The sequence below is a fragment of the Schistocerca cancellata genome, chromosome 2, assembly GCF_023864275.1.
Source record: "Schistocerca cancellata isolate TAMUIC-IGC-003103 chromosome 2, iqSchCanc2.1, whole genome shotgun sequence".
In the NCBI taxonomy this organism is placed as follows: Eukaryota; Metazoa; Arthropoda; class Insecta; order Orthoptera; family Acrididae; genus Schistocerca; species Schistocerca cancellata.
The window spans coordinates 545350744-545375280 of NC_064627.1; the positions used below are offsets into that span (position 1 = coordinate 545350744).

The 24537-nt window shown below is 40.1% G+C and overlaps 1 protein-coding gene across 1 annotated transcript in view; it reads left to right on the plus strand.

Moving 5' to 3' along the window:
- LOC126162120 (unconventional myosin-XV) overlaps window positions 1-24537 on the plus strand; it is a 504442-nt gene that overhangs the window by 291240 nt on the left and 188665 nt on the right. Inside the window, exons 45-46 of the mRNA XM_049918408.1 lie at window positions 8478-8596; window positions 14502-14646. Of these exons, the coding sequence (XP_049774365.1) occupies window positions 8478-8596; window positions 14502-14646 (264 nt within the window). The remainder of the gene's footprint in view (window positions 1-8477; window positions 8597-14501; window positions 14647-24537) is intronic.

Consider the following 24537-nt stretch of genomic DNA (forward strand, 5'->3'; position numbering starts at 1 on the left):
ATTGAAAATGTCTAAAAACCTATATGAGCAACATAACAGAAAAAAATTCATAGTGTGGTTATCAGCTAATGAGGACTGAAAATATATAAACTCAATGACAGTGAAAGGTCATGTTCACAACATATGGTACAAAATTGAGGCCATGACAAATCTGTCAGCTCTAAGTGAGCTGTGTCTGTTAACCAGTGACCAAAAACACTTTCCACTGGACATTGATTGGAAGTGTTTAGGCATGCTTAAATGCAATTTCAGTTAGCTCCCTCTGGTGTCGGAAGGCACGGAAGTTGAATGCGGGCCAGAGGGTATGGACCTGGATACCCACTAGGAGTATGTGTGCTCCGGCACGCACCTGTGCCACAAGCCTCACTATGTGAGGTCGCCACTCTCTGTGCCACGTGAAGTCTGCAGCCAATCACGTCTCCTGTGGTCAGGTATTTAGGCAGACGTGTGGCACTAAATTTGTCTACAAAGCACTCTCAGAGCATTTACAGATCCTAGTAGCAAAGTTCACAGTAGGAACTACATTGAATGATAGTGTTACTGACTGCAATAATTGTTCACTGACAGAGTTGTTCAATAAATCAACATTGAAATCCCCGACAACCACTATTTCCTTGTTTTTTACTATGAGATGGGACAGCAGGGCTTCCAGATTTTTTATGAAGAAGTTAAAATTTCCTCTAGGTGATCTGTATATACCTACTATTATAAAGGACTCATTATGAAATACTACTTCTGTTGCAAAAACTTCTAAGTGATGCTCTGAGCAAAATTTATTAATATCAATATTCATGAAATCAAAACAGTTTCTGACAAATATGGAATCTCCTCCTTTCTCCACATTTTCTCTACAGAAATAAGAAGCTCACTTGAAGACAGTTACTAGATGTAATAAACAAAAGAAAAAGAAATTGGATTGGGCAAATATTAAGAAAGAATGACGGACTGATAAAAAAAGTTTTAGAAGGTTATGTAGAAGGGAAAAGGAAGTGAGGAAGGAAGAGATTCCAGATACTGGATGACATGATGGATGGTACAACATACAGCAGCCTTAAGAAGGAAGCAATGGATCGCAGAAAATGGAGAGGCAAAGGACCTGATAATATAGCAGATAACTGACTATGAGGATGATGATGTGGTACTATCCCGGCAGTCTGGTACTTGCCATAGTCCACGTGTGCATCCCGGCCGTACTGCATTCCAGTTCCATGTGTTCAGGTACCTACTGTCATTGTTTGGAGTGTTCCTGCATTGTTGTTGTCTCGCCGTGTTTATCACCTCAGCTCTTGCTTGCTTGCCTTGGATTGTGTCCTGATCAGTCATAGGTCTGCCATTCCCTACTTGTTCATCTGTCATGTCTGTGGCTTCCCTGCTTGGCAGCTTCGTATTTCCATTCTCTGCTGTGCACTGCTCATAGCTATATCATTCGCAATGAGGTAAAAGGTTTGATAGCATGGAGGCTAAGTTGGTCTGTCTTCTCCTGGAGCAACAGCAGCAGCAGCACCAGTTGGATGTCTTACAGCAATCCTTGCAGTTGCTGACAGACAAAGTCACGGCATGGGACGCACTCCCACACCAGCTCCCAGGTGTCCTGGTTTCTGATACTTCCCTATGACTGCTGTCATTGCTGCCTGGAGCAACAGCAGCAGCAGCACCAGTTGGATGTCTTACAGCAATCCTTGCAGTTGCTGACAGACAAAGTCACGGCATGGGACGCACTCCCACACCAGCTCCCAGGTGTCCTGGTTTCTGATACTTCCCTATGAGTGCTGTCATTGCTGCCCTTTGACAATGCTAAAGAAGGCTGGGAAACATACCTGCATCCCTACAGTGGTCGCTCTTCTTGTCCTGGACTTCACTAGACACATTCTTTCTGCTCCGCAAGTTGGCACCATTATTCAACACTGTGGCTCCCTCCTTTCACAAGATATGTGGGCTGCTGACTAATTACTCTTGCCAGCTTTACCATATTGGACGTCTCAGCTTGAGTTCCACAAGTACCATAAACAGCCAGGTCAGTCATACCATCCTTGGATCACGGACTTGCAGGGTCTCAGCCACAAATGCGACTTCATTTGCACCAATCAGCATTGCAAGATGTTGTATGCGGACTCCTTGATTTGCAATGTTATCATTCACTTGGCCCCAAATCCAGAGGTCCGCAAGGATGCGTTGAAACTCGATAACCCCACATCAGAAGACATTCTGCACATAGCCCAGTCCTTTGAAATTGCACAAGTGGTGAACGATCAGATCATGGTGAGGCCACAGGTGGTGACAGTAGAGTCCTCCCTGCGGGCACCTCCCTTGCACCATCGGCACGGTACAGCCCACAGAGAGCAGCGTTGTTGAGACTCCTCCTTGTCTGGCAGTTCTGTGGCTTCGGAGTCGCCACAGAGCTTTTCCACCCACTCACATGCAGACTGTCTCCATCGCTGGAAGACGTGCATGCTCTTTCAGAAAGAAGGCCATCGCCAATCTGTCTGTCACAGTTTCTCAACCCACTCCCGCCCCTCACCGATGGGACATCAGTATATCGCGCACACATTGCAGTCAGTCATCCCACTGGACACCCCATTGACGCAGAAGTTGTTCCTCAAGTTCTGCATTTTGAATGTGGACGTTACGTCCAGCACTCAAGCTAGAGCTCGATTGACTGCAGGCTGCTGGCATCATCAAGCGCATGAAGGCAAGTGAATGGGTGACCCTGTTGGTGGTGATCAGGAAACCCAATGGCTGCAATCAATGCACGGTCCCTTGTTGAAATTTATCCCATTCCCAGACAGGAAGACCTTCTCACCAAACTTGTGCATGGCGACCTGGCAGATGCTTACCACCAATTACCCTTAGATGAGGAATCCCAGAACATCGTGGTCTTCATCACACCTTTCAGATTATATAAGTACAAGTGCTTTCCATTTGGTATTTCCTCAGTGCCAGCCATTTTCGGAGGTACCTGGAGCAGCTCACACAGTCCATCCCAGCTTGTGTCAATTATCTCAATGACATCTTGGCCACTGGCTATACACGCCACGGGCATTTGCACAACCTCAATACCTTATTTCACGAACTGCAGGCCACTGGCTTACGCTGTCGACTGGAAAAGTGTAGTTTCTTTCAACCAGTAGTTGAATACCTGGGGTACTGGCTCAGCAAAGAAGGCATTCATCCATTGGATCGCAACGTCGTGACCATCAACGCCCTTCCTCACATCAAGGATTTATCTGACCTCTAGGTTCTTTTGGACAAGATATCTACTACTTAAAGTATTTTACCCCAGGCTGATGATGTTGCACAGCTCCTCAATCATTTGCATCACAAAGCAGTGCTGTTCAACAGGACTCCTGCTTGTGATCAAGCTTTTCTCCACTTGGAAACTATGCTCAAGTCTGCCCCTTGCCAGACCCGCTTCTCTCCAGACCACTGATGCTTCAGCCTGTGGTATTGGTGCTGTCCTGGCTCACAGTAATGTGAATGGCTCAGAACAGCCTGTTGCATATGCGCCCCAAGATACTATCCCCAACACAGAGGAACTGTTCTCAGATTGAGAAAGAGCTCTGGCGATTGTGTTTGCCATTCAGAAGTTCCACATCTATCTGTTTGGGATGAAGTTCACTCTCCTCACTGATTGCAGGTCTTTGGTTACCTTCTTTGGCCCACACACAAACACACCTCCCCAGGCGAACTGCTCAATGTCACCAGAGCTGGTCATGCAATTACACTTCCGTTATTCGGTATAAGCAATTGTTCAAATGTGTGTGAAATCCTAAGGGACCAAACTGCTTAGGTCATTGGTCCCTCGACTTACACACTGCTTAAACTAACTTATACTAAGAACAACACACATACACCCATGCCCAAGGGAGGACTCGAACCTCCGGCGGGAGGGGCTGTGCAGTCCGTGACGTGATGGCTTAGACCACTTGGCCACTCCACGCGGCCTGATATAAGCCCATCTCTCAACACACCAACGCCAATGCCTTGCCATGTCTCCCCTCGGGCACTGATTTTGAGTTCGACCAGCAGTAAGTCCTCTTCTGCTTTCACATTGATAGGGCCCGCCAAGGTACACTGGATGGCTTTCCTGTCATGGCTGCATAGGTCGCCTCTGCCACACAATGGGACCCCATCCTGTGTCAGGTTCTCCGCTACGTGACCCATGGTTGGCCCACCTATCTGACTTCCTGGTTGAAAACTGATTTCAGCCCCTGGTGGCACCTCTCCCACAGGCTCTCAGTTGTGGTGGGTGTCCTTCTGCTGGCCGTAGAAGCTGACATGCATTGGGCAGTCATCCCACCTGATTTGCGCTTGCTACATCATGGACACTGAGGGATGTCCCATATGAAGGCATTGGCTCAGCGACATGTGTATTGGCCTGGCATCAATGGCGACATCGAATGCTTGGCCCATGGGTGCATGGTGTTTGCGCGTCACCAGGCCAGCCCGCTGCAATCATCTGCTCCCCGGCCCACGCCTCCCCGGCCCTGGGACCACATACATCTCGATTTTGTGGGCCCGTCCTTGGGATAGATGTGGTTAGTCATTGTGGGTGCATACTCCAGATATCCTTACGTGTTACGCATGGCGTCCATCATAACTGATGCCACACTCACTGCCTTCACTCATGTTCTCGCCATCGAAGGCCTACCTCGTACCTTGGTCTCCAATAATGACCCCCAATTCATGGCAGCCTCCTTCCATGCATTCTGTGAGGCCAATAGTATCAAACACATCTGCCCCCTACCGTTTCATCCGTCCTCCAGTGGCACAGAGGAATGGCTGGTCAGGACGTTTATACAACAGCTGACAAAAGCAGTCAAATCCTCCACCACCATGTTGGCTCTCACCTTATTCCTGAGCATTTATCGGACCTCATCTGTGTGGGCCCGCTCTTATGGGGCAAGGCTGCTTGGACTCCTGCCACCGTAGTTCCAGCCCATGGGTGATGTGTGACATCGGTACAGACACAGAAAGGCCTCAAGCGCCGCCACCATAACCAACTCAGGCCTCGTTCCCCTTCATGGTGTATCATGTCCCCCAACCCCCCCGGCCCCTTCTGGTGTGCATGAGGCCCTCAAGTTGGCCTTGCTGCCACCGGCTGTTGGCACTCCTTCCCGCATCTACAATGATGGAGACGCCGTGTGTTGCCCTGCCCTTCGATGACGTTTCGATGGATTCCACGGACGGCCCACCCACCCCACTGCTGGAAATCGATGCCACAAGGCCTCCCTCCATTCCCTCTTTCCGCCCACCACAGCACCACTGGGGTGTTTTCACCCCTACACACAGGTTCGGAATGTGCAGAAGTTGAATGTGTGCCAGAGGGTATGGACCTGGACACCCACTAGGGGTCTCTGTGCTCCAGCGCGCACCTGCGCCGCGAGCCTCGCAGTGCAAATGTACCACTCTCTGTACCATGTGAAGTCCACAGCTAATCACATTTACCGTAGTCAGGTATTTAGGCAGACATGCAACTCTATCCCGGCAGTCTGGTACTCGCCATAGTCTGCATGTGCATCTCGGTCATACTGCATTCCAGTTCCGTGTGTTGAGATACCTACTGTCGTTGTTTGGAGTGTTCCTGCATTGTTGTTGTCTCGCCATGTTTGTCACCTCAGTTCTTGTTTCAGTGGCTAAACCATAGGAAGGTGGAAAAGGGCATCGGCACTAGAGTGCTGAGCCATCGGGTGGGTGGATCTTGCAGTGAAAACTATTGAGGAACAGAGCCCACCATTGAAGTCTGTGTGCCATCTTGTCTGACAGATGTGTCTCAAGGCTAAAGAGGGAATCTAAAGGTTGATGATCCATAACCAGGTGGAACTTGACACCATAGAGAAACACATGAAACTTCTTGAGAGCATAAACAATTGTGAGGGCCTCCTTCCCAATTTGCGAGTAATTAATTCTTCTGTGCTGACTTGAACATTTTTGAGGCAAAAGCATTGGGCAGTTCTGAACCATCTGTTGCGTCGAGACAACATGGCTCCCACATCGTACTGTGATGCGTCAGTAGCCACAACAAGTTGGCGACAGGGCTGATATGTGGCCAGGCATGGGGTGGAATGCAGACTATCTTTCAATTTGTGAAATAGTTGTTCACAGTCAGGATTCTAAACAAATGAGGCACAGTTCTTGCAAAATTGATTGAAAGGATATGTTACTCTATATGTTTGTGGCAAGAACTTGTGGTAATACGTAACTTTGCCTAAAAAGTGCCTGGAGCTTCTTCACATCAGTAGGACTTAGTAGGCCCTCAATAGCTGGTATATGACTGTTTGTCGACTGTATCCACTGATGGCAAATGACATACACTGGTGTTTAATAGAGGGTTGTAAGAAGTTTAACTTATCCAAATTGCATTTGAGACTTGCATGGTCTGAAACAGAAGCTGAAAGTTGTGAAGATGGTCCTCAGTTGTGGGACCTGTGAAAACAACTTCATCACGGTTGTGATCTGTGCCACAAACTGTCCAAGAACAGGAATTTGTTGCGGGGTATAACTGACAAGATGGCCTGAAGCTGGAGGCATTGGAGGGAAACCGCAAAGCAGTTAAGTGTCAGAGGTCAAAAGCGATACTGCCGTGCCTGTATCCACTTCCAATTGAAGGGGCGTACCGTTGATACACACATCGATGAACAGTTTCTTAGAAACAATTACAAAATTGTCACATACATGGCTAACAACATTAACGTCTACCACAGGCTGTGTGTGTTTGTGAAATGTTTGCAGCGTGGCGTGCTGTAGTCCCACGACTTCCTACTCCGAAGGCATGCTGGACCACGTGTACCTATTGTCATCTGAGTTGACAGTGGGAGTTGACAGTGGCCATATCACCCTAGAAATCTAATATATGGCCTGCAGTTCAGGAAACTTCAGATGCTTGTGCTAACTTAAGTACTTCTTCTAAGGAGGGGCTTCAAACTACAGTGCCCAATGGCAGATTTCTTTATCAGGGGCCAAACTGGTGTTAGTGTCCTGAACCATTTTGTCTGCATAAGATTCCTTAATTGAGCATAATGAAATGATGCTTGTGACTTAAACTTCGCAGTTCCACAGCCCAAGTCCAATATGATTGATTAGGTTGTTTCCTGCACTGATAACATTCCACTGTCACAGAAATCATGAGTATATTTGCAGTAATAAAAAGTCAGCACACTACAAATTTCATTGAAGGACAGAGATGCAGGGTCCTGAAGGGGGCTAACTTGCCTAACAAATGGTACATTTGTGGAGAGATCCGCAACAGATTGAGAGCTTTAAGAAATTCGGCATCTATTACCTTGAAGTCTGTAAAGTGAAGTGTTGCAATAGGCATTTCTCATATGATTCCCAGTTTTTGGCAGCGTCTTTGTAAGTGGCAAAAGATGGCAGAGAGGCCAGCAAATTTCATGCCCACATTAACAGGCCTGTAACATTCTAGCCAAATTGGCTGTGTGTCCCTGCTGCTGCATTTCCAACCATTTCTGGCTTTCCAGCAGCTGCTGCTGCTGCAGTAAAACTTCATCGAAAAAACCCATGTAAATAACGAACTGTATTCGTCGCCACTTGTATAGTGACACACACAAATAAGTAAGCATAGAATAATCAAATCATTTTAATGAGATCATTGACTGTAAGTTCCATACAAAGTACGTGTACATAGCTGGGATGAGTCTAAACAAGAGTGCCAAGAGTGCAGTCAAGTAAGCATACAATGAACTGTAGCAGAATGGGGAAGAGTGCGCTTCGTTCCAGAATTATAATAGGTAGGTTGCTAGTCCGACTCACAAGGTGGTGCTGTCTATTGGTTGTGCACATTGATCTTCATGCAATGCTGCTATCATTGTTTGGTTGTGTTGCCATCTAGAAGCTGGAACTGTACCACAAGGTGCCAGCATGGGCAAGTTGAATCATAAGAAGATGAGCTGGTGACCCACATCTTCTTATGTTCATGCCCAGCAAGTTGTCAGTGTGATACATGTTGTAATATAGGGTTACCACATTTGTGTGCATGGACATGTGTTCTTAAAGTAGATAAAGAGTGCAAGATCAAAAGCTATTGAAGTCTTTGCCTTTATCTGTACCTATGGACCATACATCACTTGATTGCCTTCCTTTATTTTTGTTTATTTTTTATAATACAGTTTTTGATCTGGTGACATGGAAAAACAGCTGCAAAGCACAACAGCATGCTTATGTATGGAGGAGCCTCTTTAGATGTAATACCAAAAATACAACACTAATACACAACGAATATGTTTTTTTTTTCCTTCAAATTTATTTTACGTAATTTGATCAAGTATTCAGTTACATTTCTGAATGAACCTTTTGATCACATTCGACAACTGCTATCTTTGTGATAGACACTTTTTTTAAAAAAAGTGGTAAAATATTCAGTTGTGTTACCTAAACAGCTGCAGTGATATGCTATGTAAATTCTGTAATGAATTATTATTCTTTTTTATAATTGGACACTGAATGTGAGATATCTGTTTCAGGGTGGTCATCAGCATCCGACTGTTCAGCACCTGGCAGTATCTCATTCTGGGGTGCGTCTAGTGCGGCAGGACAAGGCGTCGTCCACCCATGATGCCCTTACTGTCACTGACACTTTCAGGTTAGCCTATATTTTCACTCATTTATCCAAAACAATTTTTTTCTGATTTTTGTAGTCATTTCTAAAGGTATAATGTGACAGTGGTATCCTCAGTTCTCCACTTCCCTGTATGTGCCTGAAACTATTCCTGATTGAAAGCTCACTAAATACTACAGTGCAAGATTTTCACTATTTCAGATTGTGTTATCTGTTCCTAATGAGTTAATTCTATTCTTCAGTGTGTTGGTGTTCACTACCAAGCCTGTAAAACAGCATACCGTCAAACGGGGTGATTTTGGACACCGGGGCGAATTCGGACAGTATGGCTTATTTGCTCTTTGCCACTGCATAGAAACAAAGAGTTACTTATTTTACCATCCGTGTGCCAGTTATTTTAAGTGCAAGATCGCATTTATCACTTGCCACAACTTTTATTTTGTGTCAATTGTTTCCCTAGGTGAATAATTGACGAACAGTCTCAGTGTTAAAAATCCATGCATTATCGTAAAGTGGAAACTTTCTATTGTTGCCCCAAGTGGGAAGTTATTGTTACCGTAATTGTTGATGCACTCAGTAGCTAACAGCATTGAGACAATTTCTGTACAAGTTTGTCGAATTTCTTGTGCAAGGTTATAAAATAATGACGGTTTTTGTAAAACTGTGTACTGTGTGGGGTGATTTCGGACAATGCCAAGAACGTATAAGAGCAGGAGAGGTGCTGCAGTATGGTGTAATTATGACCTGGAACTTTTAGATAAAGCTGTTTGTGATATTCAGAGTGGTAAATTATCCTACAGAAAAGCGTGAGATTTGTATGGTATACCTAAATCAACCCTACAAAATAAAGTGCAGAAAGCTCATTAAAAAAAAAAAAGGCAAGGACAGCCAGTACTAAATAATGAAGAAGAAGAAATGTTGAAGCAAGGTATCTTGAGGGCAGCACATTTGGGATTTCCCTTCACTAAATTGGATATTAGATATTTAGTTAAAGGCTACCTTGATAAATCTGGCTGAAAAGAGAAGAAATTTCGTAATAATTTGCCAGGAGAAGAATGGGTGCATTTATTCCTCAAATTACAGTCAGAAGATCTTTCTGTTCGCTTAAGCGAAAATATTAAACAAGCTCATACAGAACTTACCTGTAAGATATAAAATTCATTGTATCATTCCATATCACTTACTCGTAACAAAGGGCTACCTTAAAATGTGTAAAATGTCACCAAAATGAAATAAAAAGCATGTAGAATTTTTAAAAAAGGCAGTAACAGTCCGAATGCACCCTCTATATACTGTAACTTCGGACAGAGATTTAAAAAACACATGTGCTCGAAATCACCCCAATCCATCGGGTGACTTCGGACACTTTATTTAACTGCCTCAGATAAATATACCTACACATACACTTTCTGGTTCTGGGATATTTTATTCGTTACACTTATACCCTACCACTTCCATAACAATCAGTTTAATCTAACAATATATACGAAAGCTACAATCAAAATAATGACAAAACCATCTGAAATCACCCCGTTTGACAGTACTTTGTCTATTTTCGACAGAGGCCTTGTTGGCCAAAAGCTCATTTTGCACCATCTTTTTGTTGTGCTATATGATGAGTAGCAACTATCCTTTTCAAATATTGTTACATTCCATCCTGGATTCTGTAGTTGATTCATTTGGTTTTAAAGTGTGTTGCTTCCAGTCACAAAATTGATCAATGCAGTCATGAAAATTTAACTTTCATTGATGATTACTTTGTATGTCATACACCATATGCTCATTTGATAGTTATCTGTGAAATATATCTTCAGGCTCCTTTCCTTTATGTTTTTATTTCCCTGTCCTCTTTTTGTTATCTTATGGTTTTCTTTGGTTTTGGAAGTGTTAATATGTTATCTCAGAGAACAGTTCTGGTTTCTCATGGATGAAAATAAATGTTAAAGGTGGACCAGACATCGTCATGTTTTGCTTTTATAGACCTCCTGCCTGAGGAGCAGTTGAGGTGGAACATCTGTGAGAAAACTTGGTGAATACTTTGCATACATTTCCTGCTCATGTTGTAGTATTAGGTGGAGATTTCAAGTTACCAACCATAGACTGAAGACTTGAGTGATAAGATGGGTTGTAGGGGCTGTGAATCATGTGAAGTTGATTTAAGTGCCTTATCCAAAAATTACCATGAGCAGCTAATCAGAGAACCGACTCGTGAAAATAATGTCTTAAATATCCATGTCACCAACAGGCCTACATGTTTTGACCCAATGGAGAACAGAGAATCAGTGATCATAGGGCTGTTACTGCATTACTGAATACATTTGCAAATATGAATAAAAAGGAAGGTCGGAAGATATATCTGCTTAGCAAGAATGAAAAGAAACAGAGTTCAAATTACCTGAGCAGACAACCTGAAAAAATCTCTCCCACACTGAGGATGTTGAGCATCAATGGTCAAAGATCAAGAATATTGTACAGTATGCTTTAGATAGGTAAGTGCTGAGCAAAGTTGTGAGGGATGAGGGAGACCCACCATGGTTCTACAGTTGTGTTAGGAAGCTGCTGCTAAAGCAAAGAGAGCTTCACTGTAAATTTAAATGTAGCCAAAGGCATACAGAGAAACAAAAACTTAATGATGCCAAAATTAGCTTAAGGAGAGTCATGCATGAAGTGATCAACAAATTTGCAATTAAAATTCTATCTACGAACTTGACAGAAAAATCTAAGAAGTTTTGGTCTTATGTTAAATCAGTAAATGGATTGAAACCATCTGTTCAGACACTCAGTGTGACCATAATGGCACTGAAATGGAGGCTGACACAGAATAGGTCGAAATACTAAACATCTTTTTCCAAAACTGTTTCACAGGGTAAGATCGCATTGTAGTACCTACTTTACATCACCAAACAAATGACAAAATGGTTCATATTGAAACAAGTGACAATGGGATAGACAAGCATTTGAAATTGATCAACAGAGGTAAGGCTACTGGACCTGATGGGATACCAGCACATTTATCCATAAAGTATGTGAAAGAACTTGCCTGTCTTTTAGCAGGAGCATACCTTAGGTCTCTGGAAGAGCAAAGTGTTCCTGATTATTAGGAAAAAGCACAGGTCATTCCCATTTTCAAGAAGGCTCAATGAATGGATCCACAAAACTATAGGCCTATAAGTCTGATGTCTGTCTGTTGCATAATTTTTGTACACATTTTATGCTGGGATACTGTGATATTTCTAGAGACCAAATATCTCCTCTTCAGGAATGAACATGAGTTCCAAAAATAATGGTTGTGTGAAAGCCAGCTTGCCAAGGGAGTGTTGTAGGACTATTACTTTTCACATTGTATGTAAGCGACCTAGTGGATAACATGGAAAGTTTCGTGACGCTTTTCACTGATGATGCTGTTGTGTACAGAGAAGCTGCAATGCTAGAAAATTGTAGCAAGGTGCAGTAAGACATGCAGAGGCTTGATGTTTGGTGCAGGGATTGGCAGTTGGCCTTCAACATAAACAAATGTAATGTGTTGCACATAGGTAAGCAGAAAAACCCAACTGGAAGCAGTCACATTCGTAAAATATCTATGAGAATGCTTATGGAGCGATTTCAAGTGGAATGACCATATAAAACAAATCATAGATAAGGCAGGTGCCAGACTGAGATTCATAGGAAAGATGCTCAGGAAATGTTGGTCATTTACAAAGGACATAGTTACAAAACCTTCATTTAACAAATACTTCAATATTGCTCATCAGTCCGGGACCCATAGCAGGTATTATTAATAGAGGAAACAGATAAGGTCCAAAGAAGTGCAGCACACTTTGTTACAGGTTCATTTAGTACGCACAAAAGCATCACGGACACGCTCTGCCAGCTCTAGTTACTGACACTGCAAGAGAGGCATTCTACATCATGGAAAGCTTCACTATTAATGTTCTGAGAGCACACATTCATAGAAAAGTCAATCTATGTATATTGTATATATCTTGTGAAAAGACCACGAAGGTAAAATTATAGGGATTCAGTCTCTTATGTAGACTGACTAACAACTGTTCTTCTCGTGAACCATTCACAACTGAACAAGGAAAATAGAAAGTGATAGTGGTACAAAGTACCCTCTGCTGTATACAAGAAGAAAAAAAATAAATAAACAGAACAAAGAAAAGAATTGAGTGTCAGTGGAGGGGCTAAGTGTGTGTGTGTGTGTGTGTGTGTGTGTGTGTGTGTATGTGTGTGTGTGTGTGTGTGTGTCTGTGTCTGTGTGTGCGCATGCGCATGTGTGCATGTGTGTTGTTGTTGTTGTTGTTGTTGTTCTCAACTACAGGATGGCACAGTTAAAAGTAGCTGGCTCCCCTTTGAATGATAATGCAATATTTCGACTTCTGAAATAGATTAAATAGCTACTGCAATTGACAATTTTATGCAATAATCAATTGTTAGCATTCTTCTGGCAGCATTTCTGTTTATTTCAGAAGTGAAGTTAGATGTTTCTCTTTGCAGTTTGCAAAATGACTTTCTTGATAAGAGAAAGAATTGAAATTGTGGAAGCATTTGTGAAAACAGGTTGGATTGATACAAAACTTTTGGCATCAAGTACTGTATAGAGGACTACCAGCAAAGAGAGCAATACAAAGTCTGTATAAAAATCGGTGCACCCGTGGATCGGTGCAAAATTTAAAATGACAAAGAGTTCCTTCAGTTTGCACACCAGAAGTTATTACAAACATTCGGTGAAGAATTATTCAGAGCCCAAACTCTACACATAAATTGGACCAATAGGTGCATGTGAGTAGGAGGTGTTGCCAGCAGAAATTGAAAAGTCTTAATCTGAAGCCACATTCTGTGATGATTGTGCAGCAATTACAGGAGGATGGCAGTCAGAAACGTGTATATTATGGTATGTGTCTTTTGAATAACACCAACAACAGTTTGTTAGACCCTTTCCATTACACTGTGAATGATGATTTGTGGTCTCACCTTTCTGGCCATGTGAATTCACAGAACACGAGGTACTGGACAATGGAGAACCCTAACATTGTGTATCAACAACCACTCCATTATGAAAAAATTGGCCTTTGGTGCAGTGTAACACGGACACACATCATTGGACTGATATTTTTTGACACTACCCTCAACACATTTGCATATGTTGAAATTTTTGATACATTTTTTGCTCAAATCACTGAATATGAAAGACAATACTGCTTTTTCCAGCAAGATAGGGCAACATATCACATATCTAAAGTATCTGTGGAAAGACTTCATGATGTTTTCACTGACGAACAAACTGTCAGCAAACATTTATGGCCACCACTTTCACTGGATCTAAAAACATCTGATTCTTTTCCTGTGGGGACACTTGAAGAGCTAGGTCTGTGAAGCAAATCCACATGCAATACATGAGCTGAAAGACATCAGTCATGAAATTGCAGCCTTCAATATTCAAACTTTATGCAGGGTGTATCTGAATATGTTTAGATGTGCACAGCTGTGTATTGATGTTGTAGGGAGTCACTTTCAACATCTTCTATAAATGTATTTTTCACTGTAAATAAATGGTAAGTCCATTTCAGCTCTTTGTTTCTGTAATTTCACTGCATTTCCTTTGCACTTACATTGGGCTACTTTCATCTGCACCACCTGTATAATCACCACATAAGTTGAAATGTTTTCTTTAATTTCCAGTAGCTGTAATAGTCTGTGCTGAAACTAGCTATAATATTATGATACAATATGATATTGCAGTGCCTATGTTTTTCAGAAGTACAATGAAATGTTCCTTCAGACGTGCGTCCATTATACAGCTGATGCTGTCCATATTCACAACTGGGAATACATTGCATGTATCTATAATATTGTGTCACTATTTTAATCTCTGGAAGTGTGATTTTGTGGCGGCCTGTGGCTTTATTTCGAATTTATCTTATCACAGCTTTGACGAGATTGCTGAAACATCTGTACCAAAGAGCAGTGCAATACAGCTGATTCTGACGTCAGGTGTACGTATCTTGTTATACACACACAGAGCCAACCAGATTCAGTCAATGATTGACAGGTACCAGCTGGATTATGATAAGGTAAGCTGCAACCTGTTTCTTTTTTTTACTATAGCTAACATTATTACTACCTCCAGCTGTAAAATTGGTGTAGCACAGCAAGGTGAGTACAAAGGTTTTTTTACACACCCTTGGAGAATTTAAATGACTTTAAATATTCATGATGGTAGCTGAGATCTGTATTTGATGAAGAATTGTGCATACTGTGGCAATAGCTTTGGTTACAGTTGGGGTCAGCACCAATTTTTAAGAAGAAAGTAGTAACACAATTTAAAGTTAAGTTACATAAATTTTGTGAGGCTACATTTGGATAAACTTGTTGATAAACAGCCATTTTTATGATAACGATATTATGAAAGGATAGTTGCTACTCACCATATAGAGGAGATGCTGAGTCGCAGATAGGCAGAACAAAACGACTGTCAGAAAGTGAGCATTTGGCCAGACTTCTGGTTTTGGCTGCCAGAAACTATGTGTGTGTGTGTGTGTGTGTGTGTGTGTGTGTGTGTGTGCTGTCTATTTTCAATGAATGCCTTGTTGGCCAAAAGCTCACTTTCTGACAGTCTTTTGGTTGTGCCTATCTGCGACTCAGCATCTCTGCTATATGGCGAGTGGCAAGTATCTTTTTCACAGTATTGTTATATTCTATCCTGGAATTTCCATTGTTTGCTTCATTTTTATGATAAAGCACGCTCAATGTTGTGATTTGATGTTGTCACACTTCATATTACTGTAACAGCTGTAAAATATATTCATCTTTTGTTCACTATGAACTGCACATTGATGACAGTGTATGCTCAATAGGATAATAGTCATTGATAACTGGAGATTAACAAACATAAGCAGGCAACTTAATGCAACCGTGGACAACTTTTTGTCACAGTTCAAACCAGTGGCGGCTCGAGCAAAGTTTTACCAATGTGCTTCAATATTACAAAAAAGATTGGGTTCCACTATGTCTTTCGATGAACACAACTTAATACTGTTGTGATAATAGCTCTAACCTAATGCACTAAAATCAAGTATTTTTTTATATGTTTACGATTTCTGCTATCTTTGTTTATTAATGCATTAATGTGTCCTAGGTCTTTCACTCCCCTCTACACCACTCATCGCTCTTCCCGAATAACAAACACAAAGAGTAAAATAATGCGTTACAAACGTCACACCCATAGACTCAACTCTTTTCATAAATTTTCGTACTATATTTCTTCATATACTTGCTTTTTTTTTTTTTTTTTTTTTTTTTTTTTTTTTTTTTTTTTTTTTTTTTTTTTTTTTTTTTTTTACCACCATTTGTAGCATTTTGCTTACAAGGTTCGTAATTGTAACTAAATTGAACATACTAATTTTAGACCCGTGAATTGACCAGTTTGAATTTATTTAAATTATACAATTAATTACCTAACATTGTGAGGACAAAAAGAAAATGTAGATAGCAGCTGGGATGAAATGCGAGCCAACAAATTGCCAGTCAATTCACGTGACCACTGAGCCACAGCACCTATATATCAAATGCCCCTCAAAAATCCCTCAACTCTATGCTTCCATAACACTTTACAAAGAAAAATACCATCCTGGTGCTGTGAGCAATATAGCACTTGTAGGGCCTGAAGGCATAATGACACATTAGGGCATGCACAGTGGAAACCAGACACTTGCGTCCCTTCTCTGAGTTGATTGTAGCATGGCTGACCATAATTTTAGTACTCGACACTGGTTTCTGCTTATCATGGAAAGAGCACTAAAAAGCATGTTTTTCAAAAATTGTTCAAATGGCTCTAAGCACTATGGGACTTAACATCTGAGGTCATCAGTCCCCTAGACTTAGAACTACTTAAACCTAACTAACTTAAGGACATCACACGCATTCATGCCCGAGGCAGGATTCGAACCTGCGACCATAACAGGCGCGTGGTTCCGGACTGAAGTGCCTAGAACTGCTCAGCCACAGTGGCCGGCAGCATGTTTTTGTCCATTTTATTTGCATACCAGCACTCGCTCGAAGAGAAATGGTGTAATTTTATTGCATTTTCCAGCCCACATTCAAAGGGAAATGGTATAATTTTTATGTGATTTCTGGCTCATATTTGAGGAGAAATGACACAATTTAAGTGTGATGTTTACAGTGTGTTGTAGCACATTAGTACATGAATACTGGCCACCTCTGGTTCAAACAATTTTGTATTGGTTTATATTTATGAACATACTACTGCTAATCAGAAACACAGTAACACCAAAAGAATGGGAAGCAATTGATGTAAGAAAAGCCAGTGGTTGGTTGAAGTTTGCTGGAATAGTCTGCAATGTTCAGTGAAGTTGTGAACATCTTGAGGAATCCTTGTGCAGCTGCATGATGTTGTTTTAAAAAAAGATTCAAGTGGTATAATTGGAACACAGAATTACTTCTTATACAAAGATATTATGGTGTTTCACAAAATAGTGTGCATTTTGCTTTAAGTTTGACTTTTTATGTAACCTTCTCTTGTGTGTTGGCCACAATTGACTACTATGTTTAAAAAAATTCCTGAAATAATTTTTTGTGTTATTTAAAGGGTACATATTTTGTGTATCGAGTGTGAGCATAAAGCCATTTCTTCTTCATATTACCACACTTTTCCTTTGCTTACTATGTTTGATCAAAGAAGTAGTAATGTTACTTTTGTATGCAAAATTGTATAAGAATCACACAAGGATTGTTACTGCAGTTTCATTGTAATGATTGCAATACCTGCTGTGTATTGTCTGTAAACCACCACATTTGTTTACACTAAAATATCAGGTTTTTGAAGAAATATTTTACCCATTTGTAAACATGACCTTCAGGGTCACTGAACCATGACCCTGCAGCCACAGCTCTACTTTTGTAGTTTCACTTGGTCATGGGCAGTGGAGCGTGTGGCTTACTTTGCTGGTTTTCTGAGATTGCTTCTTCTCTTCATACTTTCTGCCTCATTCATTTAACAACAGACTGAAATATATGTAGCACATAAGTGACAGGATAGTATTGTGAGAATATAATCTGGATGAGAAATCATAAATTTTATCACACTGTCAGAGCCCTTGCTTATTCCTGCTCATTGCTGCATTTTTGTTTTATCCTTTAGGTAAAGTGTGAAAGAATGAGTTTAAAAAAGTACAAATACAAGCAGTTTTAAATTATTGCATGGGAAGTGTATGTGATTTAGGGATATACTTGTGAAAAATATTTTGTCAGTTACCATGTTTCAGGCAACTCAAAAGGAGATAATCCAGAGTACATGTTTTGAATTATTATGACTGTTCAGACGGAAAGTTTCCTACAGATGTACAAGCTTATACACCTACACCACTCAGAGTTTCCTGTAATTTCTAAAGCTATGCTATTTCTTCTTCACTGTCCACTGCCTTCGTGACTCATTCAAGAAAATGGAAGGATAACTTACCTTTTGAAGGAATCCAAAGTCTTTATAAGTTGAGATAATAAAAAATGGAAGAGTAAATTCATTCTGGAAATAAAAGATCAGTTATTCCTGTCTCATTTAGCAATAACAATTTTTCAACTTCCTTCCTCCAGCATAATTATGAAGGTGATTATGACTTAAATCAGTACAACAGAACGGTGAAGAAACATTGCCAGTACAAAGGGTAACTATGTTCAGTAAAAAGTGCAAGGTTGGAGAGTGTGACAGGAGGATGTTACTACTTTCCAGAAGGTGTTGACATATTTAGTCTGTAAACAAGCTTTTGTGTTACTGAAATATGTTCCCTCTTCACTAGGTACAACAAAAGTATTTTGAAACATAGTGTACTGTTACCCAGTGGCAAAGAATGTTGCTTTGAAGAGCTTGTAATCAGAACAGCTAAATCAGGCTGAGCAGTGTATAATATGACCTTGAGGAATGGTACACAATTGACAACTACCATTGTGTTTGCATTGTGGAGTGAAACAAGTGAGAAGAAACAACTTTCACAGCAGTTGGAAGGTTTTATTCTTGTTATGAAAGCTGAAAGTGGAGCTGGTCAGTGAGGCATGGCATGAGAAGACCTTCCACAGACAGTACTGATCTGTCTCTCTTGACTGTTGGTTTGAATCTCATCCAGTGACTGCAGGGACAGTAATAATGTTATCACCACAGTGTTTTCTCTGGCTTGTTGAACTTCCAGAAGCTCCTCAGTTACCACCACCACTACCACCACCACCATTACCACCTCCACCCGTGGCACAACATTTGCAACAACATTGTCATGGACCAGTATTGTTAGCACCAGAAGTTGGACCTATCTCAGCAGTTATGTGTAATGCTTTGACTGTTTTGGAGGACTGGTATGAAGCAGTGCGATGTGCTAGGACTTTAGGACTTGTTCTGGATCTTTATCGGGCAGTAAGTGCAGGAATAAACCCATCTGACTGGTGCTCACAGGTAAAGGACATTACATTAAGTCTTCCAGTTCTCCCTTCCCTCCCAAACCAATTTAGTCATTCAGCTTTTATTACTGTGTTGTTAATTTATTGTACTGGTTTGTATCAACAGTTTTGTTTGCTGCATAAAAGAGAGTTATTTCCAAAATTTAATTCTGTCATTCATAAGATATCTATGGTACAATACATCTTTAGTGATATGGTGTATAGGGTAAAGCAGGTAGTAAGGGATCCTTTGAGATTTATGTGATAACAATTAATTCAGTGAAAACTGTTTGCTAACACACTGTTGCATACCTTTGCACCCTTAGTACAGGACAACTGGTCCATCAAATTTATACTGTCAGACCACTATTACTGCATTGTAGTGTTCTGAAATACTGAGAAGGAAATGTAAGTGACACTGAATGTTTTAGTTGATCCTGGGGAGAGTTGAAGCAGGAGATTTGGGTTTGAATCCCAGTGTTACAGATTATCAGTTTTCAGGGGAGAGGTATTATGTACATGGATTTGTGGACACATTCTTTAATAACGTGCTGTTTTAAGCACATCAGAGTTTGTTATGGTAGCAGGATTTCTATTGGAATCTCTCTCTCTCTCTCTCTCTCTCTCTCTCTCTCTCTCTCTCTCGCTCTGTCTATATATCCATCTGTCTGTCTATCTCTAATAGGAGACAGGCTGACACAGTAATTGTTTGTCATTAAATGGGGTAGTATTGCAGGAAAAGATGATGTGAACATTTCAAGCGACTGGTAAATTGATAGCAAATCTTTAACAGTGTTGTAGTTCTCTCTGGTAATGTATTTTTTGTGACATAGATTAGTTATTGAAGAGAAAAGAACAAGAATTACTAGAAAATTGAAAAGAGGATATTTTATTTTCTGTTTCATACAGAAATATAATTTGCAAAATATTTTATTTCTGTTATGACTGTATGGAAAGAACAGATCGCTACTCATCACTTAGAAGAGGCACTGAATCTCAGACAGGCACAATGAAAAAGAATGCTAAAATATTAAGCTTTTAGGCAGAGTCCTTTTTTCGGCATAGAAAACGCACACCCATTCACACAGGCTCAACTTGTACACACATTCGCATTGTCTCCAGTCACTGAAGCCTGACTGTCACTCAGTGCCCAAAGACAGTGGCCATGTGTGTGTGAAATTGTGTGTGTATGTGTTTTATATTTCAGGAGAAAGACTTTGTCTGAAAGATTAAAATTTTACCACAGTTTTCTTCTTGTGCCTGTCTGCGACTCAACACCTCGTCTATGTGATGACTAGCAGTCTAACCTTTCCATGTTGTTCGTATTCAGTATTGGATTTTTCCATTGTTTTATTTCTGTTATGGGCATTTATTTGTGGAAATCAGGCTCTAGATAGGCATATAGTGCTAGCAGTGTAAACTCGTGTGGTATCATGGGTTGGTAGTCCTATGTATGGGTCAGCATAGAGAAGACAATTATGGACAAGGCTGAAAACTATTGCCAGGACATAGCCTACATGTCTTGGATACCATCAGGCTGGCTGGCAAAGTTAATATCCACAGCCAAAAAGACAGTGTGTTCTGTACATGCCCATTTGAAACTGACAGGTAGTTTAGTAAAATACAGAAGTAACTTAAGGGTGCCTTTGCATATGAGTGAAAAAAGCTGGAGTGTGACTCATTCAACTGCTTTATCTTAGGTGTTGTATGGTAAAACTGAGGAAAGTATCAGTATTACTGACAATGTGAAACCTGTTTCTAAACTGAGAGAAGTATCGAAACTGGCGAAAAACATAAACATTGCGTTGTAAATATTTTAGAAATGACATCATGTAACACCTCAAGCTACTGTTCAATTTATTATTTATTGTGCAGCTGGTCTCAGTCAAGGACCATTATCCATCACCGGTTGTAGACACATTACTTTTTTATATATTTATTTCTATTTTTTTTATTGTAGTCATCAGATGATGGCTTTTGCAAATGTCATATTGTTACAAAGGTACAGTACCTTTCATATTTGTGAACAAAGATTTAACACATAACATATTTAACAATAAAGGTTAATACATAATATATACAGCTTAAAATGTTTTCAGTGAAAACAGGCAATTATTTGCAAGAAAAGTGTTTAATTTTGTTTTAAGTGGATCCCCAGTATGTCCTCTTATTGATTCTGACAGATTGTCGTACCACATTGAGCCACTGAGATACAGACTATGGTCTAACTTTTTTTGTAATAACTGTACTTCTTTTTGCGTTGTCATTAAATACATCATAACATTTGGTTGTGTCACTCTGACGGCTTACAAAAAAGGTGACAAGTACACACACACACACACACACACACACACAGTGAGATATTTATTTTTGGTTCGGACATCATGCAGGTTTCCCAGGATTTCAGATCATGTATCAGCATTACATCTGTCTTTTGTCGCTCCAGTATTCTGTTCAAGTTTAATTCAGCAGAAGATGCCCACAGCTTTATCCTATAACTTATAAATGGTAAAATTCTCCAGCAGTGCAATGTTCTTATTACATACAATTTTAGACATTTGGCTAAACAGGTACAATGCACTGCTTATTTTCCTGCAAACGTAGTTAAAATGATTTTCATTACCATCCAAGTATAGACCAAGGAATATCATTCCCTTTATGTGAAATTCCATAAGTACATCTGTGATATGAGTTGGCTGTTTTAACTCCAGTAGCTGTAATTTAATGATATTTACTTTTAGGCCTTGGTTACTAAAATATTTAGTCACCTCAGATATCCCGTGTGTTGCAAAATAGATTATTCCTCCTCATTGTTACCATAAAATGGTACAGATGCGTCATCTGCATAAGTAATTATTTAGGAATTAGAAGGATGTATAACATCATTCACATACATAAGAAAAAGAAATAGTCCCAATATTGACTCCTGCTCCACACCCTTCATTACTATTTCAGTCATAGACTGGATGTTGGTACTTCTCACCCCATTTTGATTGTTTTAAATTTGTTTATTGTTTACAGTTTTTTAGGGAAGTAGGTAGGAGTTCAAGAGTAAGATTCATACTGTAATCTTCATTTTCATATAGTTAACCTTACCTGTGTTTGCCACACAGAATATGATTAAAGGTGGTATATTAATATAATTGCATTGATACTACACATTCATTATTTCCTGAAGCTTCACTAAACTGATGTGAAAACTTATATACATCACAACATCCTGACTGAGATGGTTCAGCTGGCAAGAGAAAAGACTTGCAGTGAGGAAGAGAGAGATCGAGTTTTACTTCTCATCATAGTTTCTCTTAATCACTTCATGTTGAGTCCAGGATGGTTTCTTTATATGGCTCACAACTGATTTCTTTCCCTTTCCTTGTATGACTGCAAAAGGACTATTTCTAATGATATCAAATGGACATTACACTGTAACTTTCCTTACATCACAACATCAGTCCAAAGATGTGTGTCATGGTTTTTATTGTTATTGTCTAGTTGGTTGTTTCTTCCAAAATCCATTGCTCATAGTTGCTTATTTCTGGAATATTTACAGGACAGCTGCTGAGTGGCTACAAACACATTTCCATGAGTAATGTATGTGGGAAACTCAGAAATTGGGGAGAACCTCCTGTGCCACAAACAGGAGGTCGGCTCTCTGAACATGATTTTGTAGGGTGTTGTTTATTTATTAGTATGTACTGCCAAGTAGGACCATATTCACTTCACACTAATGATGCATATGTCCTGTAAGGCAAGTAAGGCTAAACTGTGAACACTGTGCTTTTCATTGTGTGGGTAACATTGTCTCTGGCTGTGACTGAACAATTGTACAACCAAACTGTGGGGGGCAGAAGAAAGTTGTAAATGAAGACAAGGACTGCATTAGTTAAACAGTGGATGTACAAACTATTCAAAAGGGAATCATCAGCCATTTGACATTCACTGCCGGCTAAAAGTGTCCCCCTTATCTTTTTCCATGCATTACTGTCTTGGATATGCACCCATGCTGCTCCTCTTTGTTTTGTAATCCCACCTACCATCTTTGATTAGGTCATTGTCTTAGTCTCTTGTTATCTTTTGATATCCATCAAAGAACTTCCTTAGGCTATCTATCGTCTATTCATGTGGCTACCGTTCCTAATAATCTTAATATCATATTGAATACAGTCATACTTATGTCTTCCATTCAAGTCTATTCCTGGATTGTTTTGCTTGTTTTCCTGTATATACTAGTAATTCCTAACATCCATTACCCACAGAGCATCCCTCAGTTTTTTTAATACAGTTTTTACGTTAAAAGTCAGTGTCTCCCAGCCAGTCAGAATTCTTAAAACACACTGGCTGTAAATTTCCCATTTCACATGTATTAGAATATTTTCTTTGAAAACTCTGTGTAGTTTATCAAGACAATTCAGGCGGGTGTTCCTCTTCTGTTTTATTTCTTTAGCAGTCTATCCAGTCTTTGTTTAAATATAAAAATTCATCAATTGTTTTTATAATTTCATTGCTAAATTCAACTGTTTATTTTTATATGTACTGACTGTACATTATTTTCATCTTATTAAAATTGATTTTCAGTTGTACTTTCAGACTTACATTATTAACTTCTTCTATTCATTGCTGAAGTTTAGCTGCACTGGGTGCAAACTGTACAATGTCATCAGCAAAATGATGGCGATTCAGATATGTTCCATTGCCACACATTCTTTTTTTGCTTTCCTACTTTAAAACTCTGTAAACTTCCCTTAGATCCACTGAGAATAGTTTTGGTATTATGAAATATCTTGGACTGACTCCTCTTTCAATTTTGAATACATCACTTGTCATATACAGTCTAATGACAGCTGTTTGGAAGAGAATAATGAATAATTAAAACTGCTTTAATATATCATTTATTTTTCAGTCCCAGTCACACATTGCACACTAGGTTTGATCTCCTTGGACTCTGTTCTTATCTGTGTAATTGTGTCAGCAACTCATCATGACTCCATCATTACAACGGAATGTGGTCCTTATACGGACATGACAGGTTCTGACACAACTACATGACTCGCATATGATCCAGGGAGATCGAGACGAACCATACTGTAAAAAAATGTACAACTTAGATTGAAAAATAAACAGTATATTAAAGTTGTTTTAATTATCAATACAGTTGCTGTTCTTTCATGATGGATATATCAGCTATAGTGAATAATAACTGTTATTCATTATATGGAATTATTGAAACATATGTTGCTCGATTATAAGAAATATTCATTGGGACATTTTTTGTTGCACATTACCAGTCCGAATTTGCGGAGGCAGTTACAGATCAACAGCCAGCAGGTACAGAGAAATCTTCTTATGGGGCAGCCACAACTGTACAAGTACATTTTGAACAATGTAGAAACTGCAGGACAGTTGCTTCATCTACAATCTCTTATTGGGTACATGACAGTTACAGTTCTATCAACTGCTGTAAACTGCAATGATAAAAATATTCTGTTACATGTGAAAGGGATGGGATCCTTAAGTTTGAAATATCA